A 24,947-nucleotide genomic window follows, 5' to 3' on the forward strand; every position below is an offset into this window, starting at 1 on the left:
GGCTGTAGATGAGAGGTAAGGGCCGCCGCAGTTATGGGTAGAGTTAGCCTGGGTCCTAGAAACACATGTGGCATTTTGGTGAAGTCTCCACCACAGGAGTAAAGACATTTGTGTTGCTCTGTTGTACAAAGAGTGTGTAACTGCTCTCTTAATGAAGTCTCTTCAGGTCTGAGCCTCCATTTTTCCTCCTGCAAAATGGAAATAATAAAAAAATTGACATTTTAGGGGCGACCTGGGTGGCTCATTCAGTCAAGCGTCCGACTTCCAGCACAGGTCATGATCTCATGTCATGTGGGTTGGAGCCCCACGTCGGACTCAGTGCTGACAGCGTGGAGCCTGCTTGGGATTCTCTTTTCCCCTGCTCTCTCTGCCCTGTTCTCTCTCTCTCTCTCTCTCTCTCTCCCTCACTCAAAATAAATTTTCTTAAAAAGTTGACATTGTATTTATTTTTAAATTTTTTTAATGTTTATTTTTGAGACAGAGAGACAGATCATGAGCGGGGGAGGGACAGAGAGAGAGAGAAGGAGACACAGAATTTGAAGTAGGCTCCAGGCTCTGAGCTGCCAGCACAGAGCCCGATGTGAGGCTTGAACCCACGGACCGTGAGATCATGACCTGAGTCGAAGTCAGACACATAATTGACTGAGCCACACCTAGGTGCCCCTGACATGTTATTTTAAAAAAGTTTTTAAAGACCATGTATTTATTTTGAGAGAGAGTACAGGGAAGGGCAGAGAGAAAGGGAATCCTGACAGGATTTGCACTCTCACAGTGTGGGGCTTGAAGTCACAAACCACAAGATCATGACCAGAGCCAAAAGCGAGTCAGTTGCTTAACTGATCAGCCACCCAGCTGGCATTTTAAAGTCTATACTCTGAACCCTGTATTCATCAAGGACTTTACATACACAGTCGGCCCTTGAACAACATGGGTTTGAGCTGTACAGGCCCACCTGTGTAGAGACTTCTTAATAGTACAGTCCTGTAAGTGTATTTTCATTATGATTTTCCTACTAATCTTTTCTCTAGCTGACTTGATGGTGAGAATTCACAGTTTGATACATAGAACACACAAAATACATGTCAGTTGACTTTATGTTGTCTGTAAGGGTTCCCAAGGTCAACAGGAGGCTATCAGTAGTTAAGTTTTAGGGGAGTAAACTATTACACTTGGGTTTTCAACAGCAGGGTAGGTGGTCAGTGCCCCAACCCCTCCCTTATTCACAGTTGACAGTCCTGTGAGATGCAGATTATTGCTTCCTCTGATTCCTGATTTCCAAATGAGGAAACTCAAGTCTGGAGGCGTCACACACCTTGGCCAAAGTCTAGTGGCCCCTGGGGAGGGGAGCTGAGGTCTGAGTCTGGGCTTTGTGACTCCCAGCATGCTTGCCTCATCCTGATGTCCTGGAGTTCAAATGACTTAAGTCGCAATAAGTAAAAGTACTTTGGGGGGAAATGCTACAGTACCATATGGTAACTTCGTTCGCCTTCAGCAGTTTGTATAATATCTCAAATGTAAGAGATTTTGAATAGTGTATTATTCCTTTGTCCCCTGAGAAGTAAAAATGTCATTCTGTAATGCATTCAAACCAAGAAGAAATAAAAGTAGTATCATTTGGGGGCTCCTGGCTGATTCGGTCAGTAGAGCATGTGACTCGATCTCAAGGTTGTAAGTTCGAGCTCCACATTGGGTGTGGAGTGTACTTAAAAAAAAACGTATTGTTTGTTTCAAAAGGCTTTTTAAATGTATCACCCCCCCTTCTTATATGTTCCTATCATATGTGTTACTTTCCTTTAAAATAAGGATTTATATTTAAGCATTTCCTGTGGGCTTTGTATATGCGTCTTTACTTTCCTTGTGCTTCATTTTGGCTTCCTGGCAGAGGAGGTATTAGAAATGAACCTTGAAGGGAGAAGATTGTTGGGAATATAGGCTGGGAAATACGGTTCTGCCTGACAGTGAGGGGCTTTCATCTGCAGCCAGAGCTGGGTGTTATCTCCGGAACATGCCCAGAGCCAACAGAGGCTGCAGGTGAGAGCATAACCTTTCCTTCGTGGTCTGAGGAACTATTCCAGGCACAGAAGAAGTTAGGAAGAGTAATGTATCTGTAACCCTGTGAAGCGCCCTGCAGACTTTCCCTAACCATGTCCCCCATTCCCTCTCCCATAGAACTTACCATAATCCTGAATTTGGTCTTCACTCTGTGTACTTTCCACTTTTACTACATATGTATTTATCCCTAAACGACTCATAGTATTACTAAACATGTTTCAGAAATGCTTAATGAGGCAGTTGGAAATGTGAGCACTCACTGGATATTTGATGTTAAGGGACAGGTGAAGCAGGTGATGGGAATTAGGAGCACACGTACCCGGAGGAGCACGGAGTGACGTGTGGAAGTGTGCAGCCACAAAACATCGAGCAGTCTCGGATACCAGCAGGGTGCCTGAGAACCGACTCAGTTCAGTGCAGTTCTGACACTGTCTGCCAGGACACGACATCCAATTCCACAGGTTGACGGCTCAGTCCTGCAGGAGTGTCCCCCACCACTCCCCCGCATACACCAGTCACAGGCCCCAGGCTGTCACCTGTGCTTCTGATGCACCAACTACAGATTAGAGGTTCTAACAAACTCCTTCTCACTTTTGGTTAATTTGCCAGAGCAGCTGGCAGAACCCAGGGAAACACTGCATTTACCAGTTGGTTGAAGGTCATAATAAAGGAGATGAATCAAGAGCAGAATGAAGAGATACATAGGGCACAGTTCCAAACTGGAGTCTCATGGGGCTTATTAGGGCCCGGCTCTGTGGCTCCCCAGGAGGGGAAGGACCAAAAACTGTCCTTGGGTTTCTGTGGAGCCATGATGGGCTGAGACATGGACCTTTGGCTGATTCAGTCTCCAGTCCCCTCCTCTGCCTGGGGTGGGGGGAGACTTCTAACCATGGGGTTGGCCCTCCTGACAGCCAGCCCACCCTCTGGTGGAGTCCAAATTCACCTTTATTAACAAGACGTCTGTTCACTTTTGTGGGTCTGACAGTTTTCAGAAGCTGGGTAAAGACCAGATATGTCTGAGAAGTGTACATTTGGTCACCTGAGTGATCAAATATATATTTTTTATAAATTATTATATCACAGTAAGGTTTATCTTTGTTGATATGTTTTAGATTTGACTTAGATTTTGATGGATCTTACTGTTTTATATTTTGACTTAGATTTTATGGTACGGTTGTATTATAAAGCCTGTTGGAGGCTTCGCTGGCTCACTTTGCCTTCTGAGATGCCAAGTGACAAATAGCTCTTCCATTAGCAACTTGACCCACGTGGAAATGAGCAGGAAATGGCAGTACAGTACTGTTGAATTTATGACCACTAGTGCTGGGTATTTTATATGCATAAGGCTTAGGCGATCAGTTGGGATTTTTTTTTTATTAAGTTTATTCATTTATTTTGAGAGAGAGGGTGAGCAGGGGAGAGGGAGAGAGAGAATCCCAAGCAGACTATGCACTATCAGCACAGAGCCTGACGCGGGTCTCAGTGTCACAAACCTTGAGATCATGACCTGACCTGAGATCAGCAGTTGGTCACTCAAACCTCCTGAACTAGCCAGGTGCCCCTTAGGAGATCATTTCCAAAGTAAAGTGTAGAATTATGGGATTGTTTTTGACCTGGAGAAGATCGTACATTCACTTTGTTTTTGTTTTAGAAACAAGGAAATCTATAGGTGATTTTATTAAGTTGAACCACATACACTTGACTATTTTTCTGCATCAAAAATGGTTATATACCAGCAGTTCCATGCATATCAACCTAATACTTTTGGACTCTAATATTTAAATGTCATTTAAAACTAGTTTTACTATAATTTGGCCCAAGACCCCAAAGTTGACTGGTCCCTGTGTTTTATTTCTGTGTGTATTCAGTATGTTGGTGAGAGCGAGCGTGCGGTGCGACAGGTGTTCCAGCGAGCCCGGAACTCCGCACCCTGCGTCATATTCTTCGATGAAGTGGATGCCCTGTGCCCCCGAAGGTCAGACCGAGAGGTAGGTGTATGTGCCGTAAGCCTTTGTTAAGCTCTTAGGAAGTCATTTCCTGATAACACGGAGGTTCGTTAAGTGGAGAAATCTGGTGATTTGGAATGAGGGCCTAGATGTAACAGTTGTGTTGTCATCAGCCCCCATATCCGTTTGTGTCATTTTGATGGCACCCTTTTGACTCACAGTGGGAACAGCTGGAGGGGTCGCAATAATGGTGGCTCTGAATAGCCTGCTTTGTAATCTTGATCTTTGTCCAGTGAATGGACTCTTGAGGCCCAAGAAAATGTGACTCGCGGTTCCACGCACTCAGTATAGGGTCAGGCAGTAGCGCCTGGGTGGCTCAGTCAGTTGGACAGCCGACTTCGGCTCAGGTCATGATCTCGCCGTTCATGAGTTTGAGCCCCATGTCAGGCCCTAGGCGACAGCTCAGAGACTAGAGCCTGCTTCTGATTCTGTGTCTCCCTCTCTCTCGGTCTCTTTCCTCCTCTCTCTCTCTCTCTCACTCTTTCTCCCCCCACTCCCACTCCCCCCACCAAAAAAAGAATAGGGCCAGACAGTGCACTTTCTGACTCCACACAGTTCTTGTCTGAGGAGTACAGGAATTGGGCCTGCACTGCACTCCACCTGCATGAGTCCTTGGGGTCACTGGTCACAGGAATGTCCACCCAGCCAGGGCTCGGAAGCAGTTGTTATCAGAAGGACCTTGTCCCAGTCTACTGGTGTAAAGAGCACGTGGCCTTCTGGAAACCAATACGAAGACCTATCTAGTGGGTACATTTGTGACTAGATGACTAAGGAAGTGATTATATTTCTCTTATGATTTATCTTCAAATAGTTATTTTGTGTGTGCCCTTAGACTATAAAACATTTATTAAATGCCTCACGTCACTTAGAATCTCCGGAAACATTCCAAAGTCTCAACAACAAAACTTGACTAATGTGAGTGTGATTCATGTTGTAGTGATTTTGTTTCCTCATCCAGTAGTCATCAGTAGCATCCTAGGAAATCTTCTGGTCTTATCTCTGGGGTGAGGTCAGTGGCCACACAGTGATCAAATCCTGGAATCTTGTGTGGGATCTAGAGCAGAGCACTGCCCTTTCTGTCCAGTGGGTTGGGGCGTGGTGTGCTCTGGAATTTACTCCTTTTTATCTCCTTGTCTTTGGCTCTGGATAAACCCTTCATTTGTCAATAGCCCCTGTGTCGGTTTGCAGTGGCCCGTTACTGGCTAGTAATTTCACTTTGGAGAGATGGCGGTGAGGTGTTTGGAGAGGTGTGGTGAGGTGTGGCCAGTTGGCTGCTTGCCACAGAGAGGTCTGGGCCACACAAATCACTCTCCGACGTCTGGGTTCTTGCTGGTTCTTGTATGTTTGCTATCACGTGTTTCCATTTTCCGGCACCTGTGTTCTGCTCTTTGTACGTTTTCACCGGAAGGGGATTCTGAAGGAGAGAAATAAGGAGAAAATAGGAATATATGTTTATTTTTTTATGTTTATAATACGAGTTATGCATGGACACATACTTGTGACAAAATTCAAATAAGTACAAGTGTTAATAGTTCAAAAGTCTTTCTTCCCATTTTCCCCCCTTTCCTCTCCTTGTAGGTTTTTACTGCTAAGTTTCGTGTGTAGTATTTGTTATTCTACAACTTCCTCCATAAACTTAAAAACATGTATAGTTTAGAGTTTTATATAAATTCGGTCATGCATCTTGATGATGTTCCTGTGTAATTTTTAAACTATTACATAAATATTCCACAGTCTGGAAACAGAAGGATTTCTTTAATTGCCTGTTGTGGACATTCACATTGCTACTAATTGTTTCTCTTACAAACAGAACTGAAATAGCATTCTAATCACATACTTTTATGCACATGTATGTAGATCTATACATACTGGTTTTGAAGCTGACATTAAATCATCCTTCACAAAAAATACTAGATACATATGCCCACCAGCAGTATCGTCAGCAGTGGCTAATATCCATCTTTTTTGTCAATTTTATTGTCAAACATGACATTAAATCTTAGTATTCATGTCCCTGATTATCAGTGAGGTTAATTGTTTTCAATGGATTTGTATTTCATCCTTTATAAATTGCCTGAACAGATACTTTGACCTTTTTGCTATTAAAACTTCTTTTTTATTTCTGGAGCTTTTGAGTGTGCTAGAAATTAATCCATTGTCCAGTTATGTGTGGTAGTACCATTTTTCCTAGTCTTCTGACTTACTTTAATTTTTATTATATACAATGTTATAATTATATACAGTGTTTATACATTGTATAAGTTTATACAATGTTATATATAAATATTATAAAATATATAACAATAGTAGAACTTATAATTATATACAATGTAATTTTATTATATACAATGTTATAAGTTGTAATTATAATTTTATCACGTGCAATGTTATATATTATATGCAATATTATAATATAAATATACAAATGTATATAACTTATATACAATGTTAATATATATAGTTTATTATACACAATTTATAATATATAGTAAAACCTGTCTTCATGTTCCTGTGCTGATTCTGAGTATTTTGTCTGGTTTAGGCAGGATGGTGTTTGGTTGGTGTCTTGAGCTGCTTTACTGTTCTGAGTCGGGATTGTCACTGTATTCATCTCCCGACATATTAGCTTTGTGTCTCCAAGGAGTGGTGACGTGCACCATTTCTTTTCTAGAGAATTCCTTACCACCTCTGTGTTGAAGAAAGGCAGTAATCTCTATGTTCCTCCCCCTCTCTCTCTGTTGCTCGCTCGCTCGCTCTCTCTCACACACAGACACACACACAGCACTACTTTTCTCATTTCCTCCATTGTGCCTTTAAAACATTTCTGGGTCCGAGTGAGTTACCCTGGCATCCACCTCCACCCCAGATCTTTCTCATGGATGTTGCTGTAGCTCTGCTTTGTACCATGGGCCTCAGGGAAGGAGCCTCATGTCCCAGCCCAAAGATCTCGAACATCTCATGTCCCAGGGGCTCTCTTCAGGCTGAGTCTACATTTGCCCAACGGGAAATCCACTGTGGCCATTGTCTTAGACTCTGGGTCTGGAGTTCTCTCTTGTCCAGCAAGAGAGTGGGACGCAGGATTGAAAATGCAAGAGAAGCTAATGTCTGGGAGGGGACAAGAGCCCCGAGTAAGGGTTCTTGCTCCATTTTTATTAGGACCAGAAGGCTTATAAGCGTGATGGACATGCAGAAAGAGACAACAAAACCACAAACATTGACTCATGGGTGTGGGGGAAAGGGTTTTCAAGATATGTGGTGTTAGGGGGTTGGGCCAATACAAAACAAAATCCTGGAGCTGGGCAGATGGTTGTTTACAGCAGACATGGGGGCCCACTTCTCTTTGCCTAAACTGGCCTAGGGGACAAGAAACAGCATGCTACCTCAGGGTCACAAGGCACCTTTCTTTTGCTGGTAGGTCCACTCTGAGCAACTTTGCCCTGTTGCGGACTAAAGTCCTTTTTCCTGTTTTCCCATTTTGGTCCTTCCTTCCTATGAAAGCAGCTTTCTGCTATTATACTAAATTGGGGGCATTTCTGCCCTGCATACCTGATCTTGTTTACCTCGTCTTGGATGTTCTCATCCTGAGATTCCCTCTTCCTGTAACTTTGTCCTGTACTGGTGGCCTTTGCCCTGTTTGTCTCATCTTGTTTACTTAATCCTATTTACACAAACTTGGGTGTGTTTATCCTGTGGTTTTCTAATTCTTCGTGCCTCATTAGCCCAATTGGGGCAAACTCAGGGAGTTCCTAATTATTTCCCACCCCATTAGATCTTCTTTTTTTCAGTTTATTTATTTTGAGAGAGAATGTGTGTGTGCCTGCGGAGGTGGGCAGAGAGGGAAGGAGAGAGAATGCCAAGCAACCTCTATGCTGTCAATGCAGAGGCTAACGTGGGGCTCAATCCCACAACCATGAGATCATGACCTGAGCCGAAACCAAGAGACAGACACTCAACTGACTGAGCCCCTCAGGTGTCCCACGGCCATTGCATCTTTGAATAACTTGGAGGTACGAGACTTAGGTGTGCCAGACATGCCTTTGTCTGGCTGTGGGGCCTGGACACATGGCCCCTCTGAGCTCCAGCTTCCTCGTGCAAGAGTAGGTAACATGATTCCAGGGATATCCCGCCCCGGTGCTGCACAGTGCCTGGATGTAGTGACCACTCCAAAAATAATTGCTGTTACCTCTTGAGAGAAGCTTTTGTTTAGGTTAGTATGTTATTTTGTATGGTGAAGAATGATGATTTTTCTTTTTATTGGAAACTGACAGCGATGTGTTTATTTCCTTTAGATGGGGGCGAGCGTGCGGGTAGTGAATCAGCTGCTCACTGAGATGGACGGGCTGGAGGCGCGGCAGCACGTGTTTATCATGGCAGCCACCAACCGGCCAGGTAGGGGTGCTGCCCACAACCCTCAGGGTTCCAGGACACCAGGGGTCACATCCATGCCAGTTGAGAAGTGTTGTGTGAACACGTGTACTCTTGAGTGCAAGGGACCAGAGCCCCTGGGGGGGGCGCGAGGATAACACACGAGCTGTGGCCACTGGCCACGCACCAAGTCAAAGGCAGAGAAAGGAGATCTGGTGACAGGAAAGGAACTCACTCCATGAGGCCAACACCAGGGATGAGGAGGGAATTCGGGGCAAGTGGACAGCACCCCCTAGCCACCCCAGGGTGGGATGTGTGTGCCGTTCCTCAGGCCCTCCTGGCCACCCAAGGACAGAAGACAAATGGTTAACTGATAGAGTATCCATCAGTTTACACATATCTTAGGAATATTACAAGAAAAAGGCAGCCTTATCAACAGCTTAATTTCCAGGAACTTCCTACTGTCTTAATGATAATACTCTGCTGGAGGGAAAAACAACCTTAGCTTGACAATAGCTGGGCCTCCAGGCTCCTGGAGTCTTCCCCAGCAGAAACTTCCCCTGGATCTAACACCCCAAGTCCACAGTATAGGAGTCACTCTGCACAACCCCAGTGCAACAGTTCCTTCCCTCAGGTCCTGTCCCCAGGCTTTAATAAAATCACCCTTTTTGCACCAAAGACTTATTCAAGAATTCTTACTCGGCTCTGAACCCCACCATCCCTCCAAAACTCAATCAGGGAGATGATGGTCTGGCATCTCAAAGACTGTCCCCAAAGTGCTGAACAGAGGTCCAGGTTTAAAAAGGAAAGTGTGGGACAAAGGTCATTGGGTAGTGACCGATTGATCATTGTCTTGGGGTCAATCATGGGTGGGGTCTTGCTGGCTCAGGGCAGTCCCTATTGCTTCAGGGAGCAGTTTCGGTTCTGCTCTGGGGATGCTTTGCGTGCTGGGTGTTTGCCTGAGTTAAAAGATTTGGAACTCTTTGGAACTTAATTAGAAAGTAGAGACTGAGGAGCACTTGGGGTCTCAGTTGAGGGTCCGACTCTTGATTTTGGTTCAGGTCATAATACTGGGGTCATGGAATCGAGGAGCCTGCTTGGGATTCTCTCTTTCTGCCACTCCTATGCCCTCCTGCATGTACTTCCCCCGCTTTCCTGTGGGTCACTTGAACATTTTTTAGAATTTCATTTTTATTTACCTGTTATTTTTGAGCATATTCTTTGTAGAGTGTTTTTTGTGGATGAGGCAGGTATAGAACTGTACATTTACTTCTTGGTGTTTCCTGATGTCAGTATTTCCTGTACCAGTTCCAGCGAGGGGTACATGCACTGTTTCCCTTTGAGTTCTGGCACCAGCCCCATCCAGGACTGTTCTCGATGTCCCTTCTCTGCTGTGTTAGAACCTCCTCAGACAGCCTAGTTATTTTTGCCTCAGCTGTCAAATAAAATTTTTTTTAAAGTTTATTTATTTATTTTTAGAGAGACAGAGACAGTATGAGTGATTGGGGCGGGATGCAAAAATATCCCAAGTAGGTTCTGGGCTGTCAGCACAGAGCCCAACATAGAACTGGAACTCATGAACTGTGAGATCATGACCTGAGCCAAAATCAAGAGTCAGATGCTTAACTGAGTGAGCCCCCCAGACGCCCCCGTCAAATAAAAATTTAAAACTCAAGCAAGTGGAAAAGGAGGCTTCGTATTCCCCAATTTTTATGCTTCCTGTAGTTTTTTTCTTTTCTGATGTTCCTAATTTTTTTCTATCATTTCCTTTTTGTTTCAGAAATTCCCTTTAGTTATTCTTTTAGGTATGTTCAGCTTGTAGCATTCTTGGTTTTCACTTATCCAAGAATGCCTTGATTTCTGGTTCTTTCTTTCTTGAAGCCTGTATGGAGTTCTGGGTTGACAGAACTCTTTCCTTTTAGTACCTGTAAATTGGGCCACTTCATGCCAGTCCTGGTGGTTTGTTTTTTTTCTTTCATTCTTTTTTACTTTTATTTTTTTTAATGTTTATCTGTTTTTGAGAGGGGGGGGCACAGAATCCAAAGCAGAGTCCTGACTCTGAGCTGTCAGCACAGAGCCTGACACGGGGCTCAAACTCATGAACTGTGAGATCATGACCTGAGCCAAAGTCAGCCACTTGACTGACTGAGCCCCCCAGGCACCCCCAGCCCTGGTGGTTTCTGAACACAAACCTGCTGTCATGTGAATGTCCTGACAGTACAGGTAGGGCGTCGCTTCCCTCTTCTTGTAAGATTTCTTTTTTCTTTTCTTTTTAAGTTTATTCATTTAGAGAGAAAGAGCCAGAGAGGGAAAGCATGAGCAGGCAAGGGGCAGAGAGGGAGGGAGAGAGAATCCCAAGCAGACTCCATGCTGTCAGCACAAAACCTGACAGGAGTCTTGATCCCACAAATGGTGAGATCATGACTTGAGCTGAAATAAAGGGTTGGATGCTTAACCCACTGAGCCCCTCAGGTGCCCCTCTCCTATTTTCTATTTCTGTCATCATTTTTACCCCTAACTTGTGAGGTGCTGTTTTTTACAAAGCAAGGGAAAGAATTGTTCTGTCCCTATGCCCTGCCCCCACTGCTCTGAAGACCTGTGATGTCCCTTGTGTGATGGGTGGCACACCAGAGTTCACCTCCCTGTCCTGGAAATAATCTGCTTCCCTGTGCTCAGCCCCAGGAGATGAGGTCCTTGGACAAAATCCGTCTCTCACACATGGCCATGCTCCTTCCAGTACCGGCTCCTGTAAAGGATATTCTCGGTGAGAAACTGGCCGTGCCGCTGGTTAAATACTCCTGCGGACGCACAAACCCAAACCCAATAACCACACCAACTGGTTAGGGTCTCTTCTGCCCAACGGGTGTCTGTTTCCTACAGTAACAACACAGTATCCAGGACGAGTTTCTGCTCTGTACAGCTCTGTTGAAAAATTAAGTCTGTATTAGGACATAGAAACTTCTGGACAAGAATTAGGTCTGCAGTTTTATGTTTGAGAGAAAGCCTTTAGTTCAGAATCTCTATCCATTGTAAGCCCTTAGTAGTTGTTTGTCAGGTGACACGGGGGGTGGTGACAAAGAAGAGATTTTTTTCCATTACAGTAAGACATTCAGCTACTTAAAGTTTCGAGTAAAATCCTCTCTTCTGCATCCAGTCTAAATGGCCTTGTATTGTCGTTGAGTTCTTCTTGAAGGCACTTGTGCAGTGACTTGGTGCTGTGGTCAAACCCTTTGGCATGATACTTCCCTTGTGAAAGTAACTTGGGTCCTGGCCTCACTTCTGCTGATTTACGGGAATCTGTAAATAATAGAACTCGGTATTGTTTCATGAATTGTAAGAAGAGACCTACTTCTGTTCTGTGAAAGCTGTCTGATCTTACAGCAATTTTCACTAGACGTAGTATTGATGGTCCCGTTAGTCTGAGGCTGGATCCATGGGTCCAGTTTCTAAGAAAATCAGCTTTATCGAGATCTATAATATACCTTTATCCATTTTAAGTACAAGATTCAGTGGTTTTGAGTGTATTAACAGACTTGTGCAGCCGTGCCAACAGTCTGATTTGAGAACATTTCCGTCCGCCTCAGTAGAGATCCATGTGTGTTAGCTGCCCCTTCCCATCTGTTCCCACCTGCTGAGCTATCTCCCCAGGCTTCCTGCTTCATGTGTGAGTGGAGTCATGCGTGCCGGCTGTGAGGTCTACCCCCTCACGCTAGGCAACGTGTGTTCACAGCACATCCGTGTGACAGGGCCAGTACTCCGTTCCTCGTTACTGCCAGATGACGTTCTGTCGTGTGGATGTACAGCATTTCACCCATTCACCAGCTGATGGACATTTAGGTCATGCCCACTTTAAGACTGTTGGGAACATCCACCTGCAAGGTTTTATGTGGACAGATACCGTAATTTCTTGGGGGTAGATACCCAGGAGTAGGGCTGCTGGTATCCACATGGTAACTCTAACACTTCAGGAAACACCCAGACTTTTCCAGAATGGCCCAGCATTTTCTGTTCTTGCTGATAATTGTAACAAAGCTAAGTGTGGGACTGGATTTCTCCACACCCTCAACGTTTCTTACAACTTTTCTATTTGATTACAGCCGTTCCAATGGGTGTGAGGTAGCATCCTACCATAGTGTCTTCTTTTGACTAATACCTGTTTGAATCCTTCAATTTTTTTTGTTGTGTCAGTTCCTTGTCATTGAGCAGTAAGAATGGTTTATTCTAGATACAGATCCACAGCCAGGTGTGTGGTTTCTATGGATTTTCTCCCAGTCTGTGGACTGTCTTTTCACTTTTTTAATGGTATTATTTGAAGAACAAAAGTGTTAAATTTTGGTAGTCTAATTTATCGATTTTTTTTAATCACCTGCACTTTTGTTGTCCTATCTTAAAAACTCATTGCCTAACTCTGGTTCACAAAGATTAACCCCTGTATGTGATGCTGATTTTAAGCTTTCAGTGCGCACACTTTGGTCCTGGATTCGTGTTGAGTTAAGGTCTGTGTGATCCAAGGAAGGGCTCCTGATTCACCCTTTTGCGTGTGAACTCCATTTGCCTCAGCACCGGCTGTGTGTGGCATCTTCTCCCCATTGAATTGAATTGTCACTTCTGTTGACAATCGAGGGTCCATTTGTAACAAGATGGAGTTTTTTCTGAAGTTGGAAGTCACTACCTTTAGCTCTTAAATTTTAGCTTTTTGTTGGTAGGAAGAGCCATGGAAGAGCAGTGCTTCCTCAGCAGCGAGTGGGAGGGAGGGCTCATCATGCATCTACTTTGTTGGCGAGTGAGCGGATTTTGTCTTTAATGTTTTGGGATTTGGGGTGAGTTTTTCGTTGCAAATGTGAGAAGTGTTATCTTGACTGCAGACTGCTGCATCTAGGTGGGGAGCCGCTTAGCCAGCTGGAAAGTTCTCAGCAGCTGGTGGTATGTGGAGATGTGTCGTCAGGTGACAGTGTTAGACCTTTCCCTCCTGAAGCAAGTCACTGAGAGTGAAACCCACGGACACAAATGGAGATGGAATATGGGTTTATTTTAGTTTGGCTGAACGGCCCCTCCCGGGTGGTGGCAAGTCCTCAGGAGAGAGCGCCGCTGTGCTGAAGCTCAGGGGTTAAATAGATCATAGCAAAGCAGAAAAAGTCATCATTGAGGTAACCAGTCATAAGCTTTCAGCATTACATAGGGCTCAATCACATTTTGACGCACAACCATGAGATTTGGCAGAAACCTATTAATTTTAGAGTTCTTTGTCTCAAAAGAGATTGAAGTGACCAATCGTAAGTCCAAAGGGGAGGTGAAGCAAGTGCACAGAAGCGAGAACTTTGCGGTTAAAGGATGGGATTCTGCAACAGTGTCTTAAAAGAAGAACAGGTTAACCTTTAAGTTATAATTTATGGTTTACATCTCAGAATTCCCAGAGCTCAATTTTCCAACTGTTGATTGTTCAAGCAGAAGGGCTGGAGAGTGAAATAGTGGTTGGTAATTTTTCATTAGGGTCAGCTTGATCTGAGGAGGGTCTTAAAACAGGACCTTTTCAGGGACTCGCTGTGGATATGAGTGCGTGGGGCCCGGCCATATGCCTCCAGGCTCAGCCGGAAAGACCTGAAGGATGAGCTGGCCTCAACCAAGGCGGGAGAGTGGGGGAAGATCAGGGCGTGTGTGAACGGTGTCACTTCTGAGAGGACTATCCATCAGAGGGTGGTGCCAGGTGTATGCGTCTCACTTCCTTCTACGACACCCGTCCCTTCTGTTCTTTCTCTTTACTATTTACCATCTTCTAAAGTGTAAGAAACTAATTAGTACCTATGAGTTCTAGACACACAGCACTGGATTTTCTTTGGGAAATGGCGTAATACATAGAATTTTGGAAACGTTTTTGATACAGCAGTAGTTTGCCATCCCGTACTAAAATCTCTATAAAGTGCTTGGTGGGTGGACCCAGCTGACTCAGTCGAGGGGGCCTGCAATTCTATCTTGAGGTCATGAGTTTGACCCTCATGTTGGATATAGAGATCACTTAAAAAATAATAAAATCTTAAAAAAAATAAAAGGGCTCAGGATGCTTTTTACTCTAAATGAAATAAGGAAATCATTCCTTAAAATAATAAACTAATAAGAAAACTAATAATAAAGTAAATATGGTGCTTCTCAGTTAAAGATACTAAATGATTATAACATTCCTAAACTAAGAATGCTTTCTAATTATAATTGAGGTTGTTTACATCAGGCTTCATTTTTGAGCATGTGGCTCTGGCTTGTAGACCTACCTGTATATTTAAGTTAAAAGATGTTTCCACATTTGGTATTGGCACAGGCATATGGATCACTGAAACATGATAGGGCCTAAAATGTTCCCCCATGTATCTGGATAATTGCTTTTTTGGGGTTCTGTTGTTGTTGTTTTGGTTTGTTCTGTTCTTGCTGCAAAAAGCTTTCTTGTTTCCATTTGATTGTGGCTTAGGAGCAGGCTCCAGGGTGTTGAAGAGTAGCCTGGGGGCTACAGGGAGGGAGGGGCTCAGGCAGCAGCCCTGGCACCTGGGGGCTGCCAGAGGGAGCCCTCTGGGCTCCAGAGACTCCTAGTGGTGCTGGAGAGTGAGCCTTTCCAAGAGATGCTGGCCCTGCCCAACCTAGGGGGGCAGCCGGCCACAGAGGTGAATCAGGGGGCCACCCATCTTCCTGACGCATTTGACCTCCGTCAAGGAAGTGCTTCTCCAGGAAGTCATGGCACTGGAGGTCTGCGCGGGCAGGACTCAGGGCCTGGTCCAGAAGCAGGGCGGCCTCCATGGCGTCCCCCTCATCCTGGCACAGCTTCTGCATCCCCTGGAAGAGGGCACAGCCACTGCACTGGTTTTGCACCTTCTAGAGACGCTCAGCGGCTACGGCTTCTCAGCCAACTCACCTGGTCCACAGCCTCCAGAGTCACATCCGCCCAGTGGAAATAGAAGCCCTAAGAGAGGGAGGGCTAGGAGGCCCACAGGTGCGCGTGGACCAGGCGATTGGCAGCGGCCTCCACCTTGGTGGAGTAATTATGACGAATCTGGGAACTCCTGGTTGATGGGTAATGAGGAGCTAAGTTCAGAATAGGGTTGTTGGCTGGGCCTGGAGGCAGAGGGTCTGGATAATTGGGCTTTTATAGAACATGAAGGCCATGCAGTGGAGACAGAATAGCATTTGAAACAATAGGCTGGGACTGTCAGAGATGTGGGAAAAATAACCTTTATCTTATTAGAAGCCACATGAAAAAATTAACTCAAAATGGATCAAAGACTAGTGAAAAGTCACATCTGTAAAACTCCTAGAAGAAAGCAGAGAAGTGTTTTCTATCTTGATTTACAGACTGTCTCTGATGCAAGATCTGTGTCTACAACATAAAATGGAGTCTCAAAACTAAGCAAAAGAAAAACATGAAAAATTGGCTAAAGACTGCACAGGCGTTCACCACAGTAGGGATCCCGGTGGCAGAATGTGCCCAGCATCTAGTTGTCAGGACGATGCAGGTGAAGACCACCATGAGAGACCACTGCAAACCGTACATTAACGAGGGGTGCCTGGGGGGCTTGGTGGGTTGGGTGTCTGACTCTTGATTTTGGCTCAAGTCATGATCTCATGGTCGTGGGATTGAACCCTATGTTGGGCTCTGCACTGGTTGGGAGACTCCTTGGGGTTATCTCCCTCCATCCCTCCCCTATTCGTGCTAGCTCTCTAAAATAAAAAAGGAAGAGGAGCCTGGGGGGCTCAGTCAGTTAAGCATCCGCCTTCAGCTCAAATCATGATCTCACGGTTCATGGGTTCGAGCCCCACGTCGGGCTCTACACTGACAGCTCAGAGCCTAGAGCCTGTCTTCAGATTCTGTGTCTCCCTCTCTCTCAGACCCTTCCCTGCTCGCACTGTCTCTGTCTCTCAAAAATAAAAGATAAATAAAAGAAGAACTAAAATTAGAAAGACTGTACCAAATATTGGCAAATGTAGGAGATGTACCATGGCACAACTAGTTTGGAAAATACTTTGTTGGATTCTTTAAGGCCAGCACACCCCACAGTGTGAAGTAGCCACATGCCGAGGGACTCACCAGACAGCCAGGGAAACTCAAGCAAGCACGTGTCACGCGCACTTGTGGTGGCTTGTGTGTAGTGGGTGATACCTGGAAACCACATGTTCATCAACAGAAGAAGGGACACTTTTTCCACTCCAAAATCAAGGCGTATCCATACCATGGAATACTGCCCGGCAGTACAGACAGGATAAGTACCTACACACACGAGAACTTAGTTGAATGTGGATAATTGTGTCACATAGAAGAAAGCAGGGCCCAAAGCGCATTGCACTTATATGGGGTCAGAGAAGAACAGGAGAGAAAGGTTACAATGGGGTCCTCTGTAAGGTTTTAGATGGCAGAGGGTTCCTGACCCCTGAATGTGTGGGGCCCTTCGGCCTGTAGTGAAGATGGCGCCCAGGGACGTGGGGCAGTGCTCCATCACAGTGCTGTGCACGTTGTGCAGTAATCTCTCTTTTCCCTCAGTTTTGAGGGGTTTATCCTAGCATCTCAGGAGAAAGTCTGGTAATTTGTTGAACATTGAAAAATCACTGAATTAAGTGATTTAGCTTCCTCAAGGTAACTGAAGAACAAAACTAAACAAAATCAGATTTTCAGCTGTAAAGAACTCTACCTCTTTATGGAAGAGTAAATTAATGGTTAGCTCTCAATGGGTTTATTAGAAAACGCGAGTCATATCATTCTAGGTGTGTGTCCGTACGGGCTGTTTGTTCCTAATGGACTTCAGTTTCAGGCGGAGTTTGGGGCTTGCTCTTTGCTCCTGGTACCAAGAGTATGGTAGGCACAAAGGAGGGCAGGACTTTCTTCAGGGGGACTCAGGGAAGGCTTCCTGGAGGAGGCATTGCTTGAGAATTCCAGTAGTGTAAATGAGGAAAAAAGTATTTCAGTGGAAGGAACCACTGAGCAAAGAGAAGGAAGTTGAGGCTTCAGATTGTTTCAGGAACAGCAAGTGGTCTGGTCAGTGGGGTGTGGGAGTCGAGAATAAGTCGAGTTTATCAAGCTTTTTCTTTTCAAAAAAGGACTCTTCCCACCTCTCACATTAAATGTATTTTTTTTTAAGATCCTGTTTTATGAAGTCTTGACCCTCTGTTCTTCTGCAGATATCATTGACCCTGCAATCCTGCGCCCAGGCCGCCTGGACAAAATACTTTTTGTGGGTTTGCCGCCCCCAGCAGATCGTCTAGCCATCCTGAAAACCATCACCAAAGTGAGTAAAGGAAATGGTGTATTTTGGGTGTTTGTCTCATTGCAGATACAAACCAGTGTCTGTGCTTTTCAATATTTGCTTGCCTCATGTCTCCCAAAGACAGATTTTGGTCATTGAAGAGACTGCATTCTTTTTGATTTGCTTAAAATGAAAGGAATAATTAGAGCTGAATGCTCAACTGATATACATGAGATTTTACTCTGATCGTATTGTTTTGTTCTTTTAGATCTTTGATGGTTATTTTAGAGAAATTGTCTTTAGAGGGATTTGAAATGGAATAGAAACTTTTGGACCTTAACAATAAATACAGGTCCATTATAAATATCCAGAGAAGAACTGAGTTTTGGAACCACAGTGTTGTCTATCTGTCCTCCATGCTGATGTCCACCAACTTTTTTCCTTTTTTTGCCTTTTTTTTTTTAAATGTTTATTTATTCCTGAGAGAGCAATAGAGTTCGAGTAGGGGAGGGCCAGAGAGAGAAGGAAACACAGAATCAGAAGCAGGCTCCAGGCTCCAAGCTGTGAACACAGAACCCGACAAGGGGCTCAAACTCATGAATTGAGAGATCATGACCTAGGCTGAAGTCAGACGCTTAATGGACTGAGCCACCCAGGCATTCCAAGCTGTGAGCACAGAACCCGACAAGGGGCTCAAACTCATGAATTGAGAGATCATGACCTAGGCTGAAGTCAGACGCTTAATGGACTGAGCCACCCAGGCATTCCTGTTCTGTTTTTATGAGTGTGTTTCTGCAAATAGACCTGCGGACATTGATCCTGTAAAGATGTCTGAGGCCGCTAAGATCTTTCTCTCCCCTGGTGGATGACCTGCTTTTTCTGCTTGGTCTCCACCTGTGAAGCTGAGTAAGGGCAGTGGGGCTGTCACTTGCGGTGTGTGGGCTGTGGGGTCACATTCTGGGTGGGGGGTGCTAATGCTGCTGAGACAGGGAGCTGTGCGTCGGTAGGGCCTCTGATTCCTGCGCTGGCCTTACTTCTCTGAGTTGCCCAATTTCTGCTCTGTCTCTTATCGTTTGTTCCATGCTTTGACTTTTTTCTTTTCCTCTGTTTCCACTGTGCCGAGCTTCAGGGTCCCCTGACTCTCCATCTTCCCCTCTTCCTGCCACACTTCCCTCTATTCTTCTCCCCCTACAATCCCCCTGCCTCCTTGTCCCAGTGGGGAGGCAGGCTTCAGCCATCACCCCTTTCCCCCTCCCGGGACCCCTTCCCACTCTGCCAGAGGCCTGTGTTCCCATTTGCATTGTAGCCATGTTCTTGCAGACTGGAGTGGGACAAGGAGCTGAGCCAGCACAAGTTCAACCTCATGAGGACGCCTGAGCGTGCTCTGTCCTGAAGGTGACCCGTGTGGTGACCTGGACCTGCCCCATCCACCCAGAGCATGGCTCATTCCCAGGGCTGTGCCCCCAGTGCCGCAGGATTCCCTGGGGGAAGGATGCCCCCCATCTGTATTGGCAGAGGGAGACTATGGGGCCATCATTCCTTCCAGCTGCCTCCTGACAGAGGAGCGAGGGTGGCTTTGTGGGTTGAGGCCCCCATGACAGCAGTCTGGAAGACTGCTCAGAGGAAGGGAAAGTGAAGGCTATGCAGTGAAGCACACTGGAATCCAGGACTTGTCAGAGCACAGCAAAGAGGCCGTGGGTGTGAGAACCGTGTCCAGCTTCAACAGGACACTGGACTGACCCTAGAGTCAGGGGGCAGAGACCAAGGAGGGAAACTCTCCGCTCAGACTGTTGAATAGATGAGGGTCCAGAGACAAGGAGGTGATTCTGCTAGAGGTTCTGGTGCCCAGGTGTTACCTAAGTGGGAGTCAGCTCAGAGCTTGGGAGTTCCCGAGAGCCCTCGGGCTGCCACCAGCACGTGGTTGCAGGTCAGAGACATGAAGACGCTGCGTCGGTCCGGCAGCTCTTGACCCACCCAGCCACCCCTGGGCAGCATCTGGGGTCGATTATGTAGGGCTGAGGCCAGGGGTGATGGTGCGACTGGACCCCGTACAGGGCACAACACCAATTATCCAACCCAAAGTGTCCATGGTGACAGGGCCAGGAGACCCTGCTGCCGTTGTGTGTCCCTGAGTCTTTGTACCTGGCAAGTGTGGTGATGAGCGCATGGCCTTTCTCTCCCTCCCCTGGCTCTGTCTGGGAGCTGTGTTCCCCGGGACTTGTTTGCTTTGGCTAAAGCTGACGTGTACGGGCGTAAGCACGCACGAGCATGTGCACACGCTTCCTGTTTGTTCCCACAGATCTCTCCAGTTGTGGTGACGTGATGGCTCACACTTGCCCCTGGAATATCACTAATTAAGGGTGAGACCAGGCCACACGAGACGGGCCTTGGTTGATGGCTGTTCCCAGTGTGTTTCATCCTCTTTGTGTGCTCCGTCAGCCCTGGGGGACAACTGGACACTTCCTTCGTCCAGAATTTCAGGGCCGCTAGCCAAAATTATTAGTCCTCAGACTAAGGGTAAATGCTCCAAGTTCCCCACTTCAAAGGTAAATTATTAAGAGTATAGAGTTTAGACTATTAGCCCACATTATTGTAAACTACACATATTCCTAATCCTGTGTGAATTGTGAGGACCCTAAAACCTAAAGCATAGGCCTGACCTCTGAGGGGTTTGTCTTCCGGACCGAAGGAGGCTATCATATTTATAAAACAGCAAGCATATTCATTCATTCCTGAAGAGGGAGGAAGTTGAAGGGAACCGGCCCACTGTATGAATGCAGTGTGCGTCTCCAGGGCACTTTGTCGGTGCCTCCCAGTATGACTGTCAGCTGTGACTGCTAACCACGCACTGTGACCGTCACCCAGCATCCTGCATGTGCTCCTTTCTCCACCTTGTGTTTGCACATGTTCTGTCATGAGCATGTAGTATATTGGGGGGAGGTCGTTTTGTTTTTTTTAAAGAATAGTTTTCTGGCATAAATGTAGATATTTAGGAGGAGCATAGAATTGGAGACAAACATCCTTTGAACAGCTTCCATGCAGAGTTGTGAGTATGGAAAGGAAAAAAAAAACAGAAAGACATTTTGATAGAAAAATCAATTTGATTTTAAAAACAGCTTTTTGCAGCCTTGTGGTTTGAACTCTTACATGGTCAGTTCTCAGTCTCTGTCAGTGATACAGGCAGAGGGAAGGGGACGGTCTGTGACTTTCTCTCTGATCTCAGTGGGTCGTTCTGCTCCCCTTAAGGGTCTGCTGCCTGCTCCCTGGCGAGCCTGGGCACCCACCTTGCAGAGGTGCTCCCACTGCAGTGTTCTCCACCCTCTCCGCCTCCTCCTTTCCCCTCCTGTTCCCTCCTCCTCCCCTCCCCTCCACTCCTCTCCTGCCCCTTCTCCCCCTCTCCCTCCCTTCTCCCCTCTCCCTTCTTTCTCCTCCCTTCCCCCTTTTCCCTCTTTCCCTTCTTGGCCCTTCTCCCCTCCCCTTCCTCATCCGTCTTCTCCAGATCTGTAATGTTCTTATTCATAAAAAGCCAGAGTGGGCAGAGGGATAGGACTCAGACCTCTGATTTCAGGGGAGAATCCATAGTCAGACTCCATCTCTGCACACACTCTATAAATAGCCCAAACTGAGAAACTAAGTGGCATTTTCAGTGTTTATCCTTTCGGTTTCAAAGTTTGCTGGCATTTTACTTGAATCCTTCAAGTTTGTTATATATGCTATTTCTTCTTCCCTTTTAATACATGAAATAATATGGAGAGATTACAATAAAATTCTTTCAGCTCGGTCCTCAAAGTCTCAAAAGATTTGTAGGTCAGAGCAACTTCTCAGTATCATTTAGAGTCTGTTTCTTTAAGAGAAAAATTTGCAATGACAGCTGTTTTTGGTGTTTCTGGTAATGATATGGTAATGAGGCTTATCACTAAAACTAAAAAAAAAAAAAACCTTTGGGCAAAGGGGATTTTTTTCTTTTAACTTCCATTTCTTCCTTAAACAAATGTTATTAGAACTTGCCCTATATCGAAAAGCCAAAATGATCCTTTGATATCTGCCAAGTACTTTGAGATAACAGTCTTTTTTTATATAATGCCTTTTTTTAAATGTTTGTTTATTTTGAGAGAGAGAGAGGTATAGAGTGAGCAGGGGACAGGCAGAGAGAGAAGGAGAAAGAATGCCAAGCAGGCTCCACATGGTCAGCCTAGAGCTGACATGGGGCTCAAACTCACCAACCATGAAATCATGACCTGAACCAAAATCAAGAGGCGATGCTTAACCGCCTGAGCCCACCAGGCACCCCAGATAATGTATAATTTTTAAAGTAACGATGAAAATCCCACTAAAAGACCCGAAATTCCCCATTTATTTTTTAAAATATGTCCCATAAGATCTCACCTGGAAACATTATCTGTCGAATTATCACGAGCCAAGAATTTCAGATATAATAGGCAATATTTTTGAAGCTCATAACTGTGTTCCAAATATTTTGCATGTATGAATATGCTTAATCCTTCCAATTGCCTTTTTGAACTGTTTGAGATATTGAAGTATTTAACTGTTGTTTCTCTTTTAGTGATGAGCAAATGGTAGCTCACAAAAGCAGGATATAGACATGTATGTTTCTATCTATGTGTTCAAAGATTGGCAAGAAATTAAAAATTAATGGTGCTAAGATTATGTTCATTTTTTCAATTTTTTTCAGTCAAATTTCAGATATCATTCTGATTCCAGACGCTGTTATGTGACAACACTAGATCTCTGTGACTAAATATAGGTTTAGTTATTGAAATAATAGTATATCAAGAAATGCTTTTTGAACCCGAGCTTTTCATAACATCTCATATTTACTCAGAATTATAGGATAAGTAGTGTAAATGGGTCATAACTTCCTTTTTCTTCTCTGTATTGTTCCAATTTTAGTGTGTGTGCTGCCGAATGAGCACATAACTTCCTTTCTATTAATCATGGTAAAATATGTTTCACTTAAATTTATCATTTTAACCATTATTTTTTAGTTTTTATTAGTTTCGGGTGTACAATACAGTGATCCAGCACTGCATACAACCTGCTCCTCACAAGTAATATAATCCCCATCCCCCACCCTCCCCTCTGGTGACCAGCAGTCCGTTCTCTAGAGTTAAGGGTCTGTTTCTTGGTTTCTTTCTCTTTTCCCCTTTGCTCATATTTCTTTCTTTTTCTTTTTTTTTTTAATGTTTTATTTATTTTTGATACAGAGAGACAGAGCATGAGAGGGGGAGGGGCAGAGAGAGAGAAGGAGACACAGAACCGGAAGCAGGCTCCAGGCTCTGAGCTAGCTGTCAGCACAGAGCCTGACACGGGGCTTGAACCCACAAAGGTGAGATCTGACCTGAGCTGAAGCCGGAGGCCCAACCGACTGAGCCACCCAAGAGCCCCTGCTCATATTTCTTAAGTTTCACATATGAGTAAAATCATATGGTATTTATCTTTCTCTTCCTGACTTATTTCACCTAGTAAAATACTCTCTAGTTCCATCAACGTTGTTGCAAATGGCAAGATTTCATTATATTTTATGGCTGAGTACTATTCCATTGTGTATACTTACCACATTTTCTTTATCCAGTCATTAGTCAGTGGACACTTGGGAGCTTTCCATAATTTGGCTGTTGTAGAAAGTGCTGCAATAATAAACATTGGTGTGCATGTGCCCCTTCAAATTAGCACTCCTGTGTCCTTTGGGTAAGTACCTCATAATACAATTCTTGGGTCGGAGAGTGGTTCTATTTTTAATTTTTTGAGGAACTCCACCCTGTTTTCCAGAGTGGCTGCACCAGTTTGCATTCCTACCAACAGTGCCTGAAGGTCCCCTTTTCTCCACATCCTTGCCTGTACCTGTTATTTCTTGTGTTTTTGATTTGAGCCATTCTGACAGGTGGAGGTGATACCTCACTGTGGTTTTGATTTGTATTTCCCTGATATTTGGTCATATTGAACATCTTTTCACGTGTCTCTTAGCCTTTTGTGTGTCTTCCTCGAAATAATGTCTATTCAGGTCCTCTGTCCATTTTCTCTTCTCTTTTTTTTAATTTTCTTAATGTTTTATTATTTATTTCTGAGAGAGAGAGAGAGAGCGTGAGCAGGGGAGGGTCAGAGAGAGAGGGAGACACAGAATCAGAAGCAGGCTCCAGGCTCTGAGCTGTCAGCACAGAGCCCGATGTGGGGCTCAAACCCACGAACCCCAAGATCATGACCCGACCTGAAGCCGGATGCCTAACCGACTGAGCCACCCAGGCTCCCCTCCTCTGTCTATTTTAATAGGATTTTTGGTGTTGACTTGTGTAAAGTTCTTTAAAGATTTTGGATACAACCCTTTATCAGATATGCCGTTTGCAAACATCTCCTCGGGGCGCCCGGGTGGCTCAGTCGGTTAAGCCTCCGACTTCATCTCAGGTCAGATCTCACGTTCGTGGGTTCGAGTCCCGTGTCGGGCTCTGTGCTGCCAGCTAGCTCAGAGTCTGGAGCCTGCTTCCGGTTCTGTGTCTCCTTCTCTCTCTGCCCCTCCCCCTCTCAATCTCTGTCTCTCTCTGTATCAAAAATAAATAAAAACATTTAAAAAAATTAAAAAAAAAACATCTTCTCTCGTTTCATAGGCTACCTTTTAGTTTTGCTGATTGTTTCCTTCACTGTGCAGAAGCTTTTTATTTTGATCTAGTCCTGATAGTTTAATTTTACTTTGGTTTTCTCTTGCCCAAGGAGACATATCTAGAAGAATGTCTCTATGGCCAAGGTCAGAGAAAATCACTGCCCACATTTTAACCATTGTTAAGTGCACCTTTGGCATTGGTACATTAACGTTGTTGTCAAACAACACACTTGTAATTTAAAGATCGAATTGGCTTTATTCAACAGTTCTTGAATTTTGGAGCACTTCATTTTATCCAGCAGGTAGAAATGAACTCAGAAGAGCTGTATAAAAAGAAAAGTTTTTCATTTTAAAGGCAGAAAGGAGGTTGGACAAGGAAGTGTATTAGCAAGAAGTGCGTCATTTCAGACTAGGTCACCTTCCAGAGGGGTTGGAAGGGCCTGTCGGGGGAATTGTCTCACTAATGCTGACCACTCTTCCAGGTCCCCCAGGGAGGTCCCCTCACCTGTCAGAATGTCCCCTGACTAGTAGGGACGGGGGAGTTCCAGGCCGGCGGGCCTTTTGGGAGAGGCCAGACTCCAGTTGGGTTGGGTGTTAAGCCTTGGTTTGCCGACCGGGACGCAGCACGAGTGACTCTTCACAACTCACCCCTTCCGATCCACCCCCAGCCTGCCTCAGGACACCAGAACTTTGAGG

General features: G+C 45.1%; 1 protein-coding gene across 3 annotated transcripts in view; it reads left to right on the forward strand.

Moving 5' to 3' along the window:
* The window catches only part of NVL (nuclear VCP like), a 77,328-nt gene that overhangs the window by 38,414 nt on the left and 13,967 nt on the right, over positions 1 to 24,947 (forward strand). For 2 of the 3 annotated variants that reach the window (XM_029934928.1, XM_029934929.1), the window contains 3 exons: positions 3,921 to 4,040; positions 8,348 to 8,447; positions 17,574 to 17,680. In XM_029934928.1, the coding sequence (XP_029790788.1) occupies positions 3,921 to 4,040; positions 8,348 to 8,447; positions 17,574 to 17,680 (327 nt within the window). Of the gene's footprint in view, positions 1 to 3,920; positions 4,041 to 8,347; positions 8,448 to 17,573; positions 17,681 to 22,863; positions 22,904 to 24,947 lie in introns of those variants that run through there. The other variant, XM_029934931.1, reaches the window with a different exon arrangement.

This window comes from Suricata suricatta, chromosome 3 (genome assembly GCF_006229205.1).
Source record: "Suricata suricatta isolate VVHF042 chromosome 3, meerkat_22Aug2017_6uvM2_HiC, whole genome shotgun sequence".
Taxonomy (NCBI): domain Eukaryota; kingdom Metazoa; phylum Chordata; class Mammalia; order Carnivora; family Herpestidae; genus Suricata; species Suricata suricatta.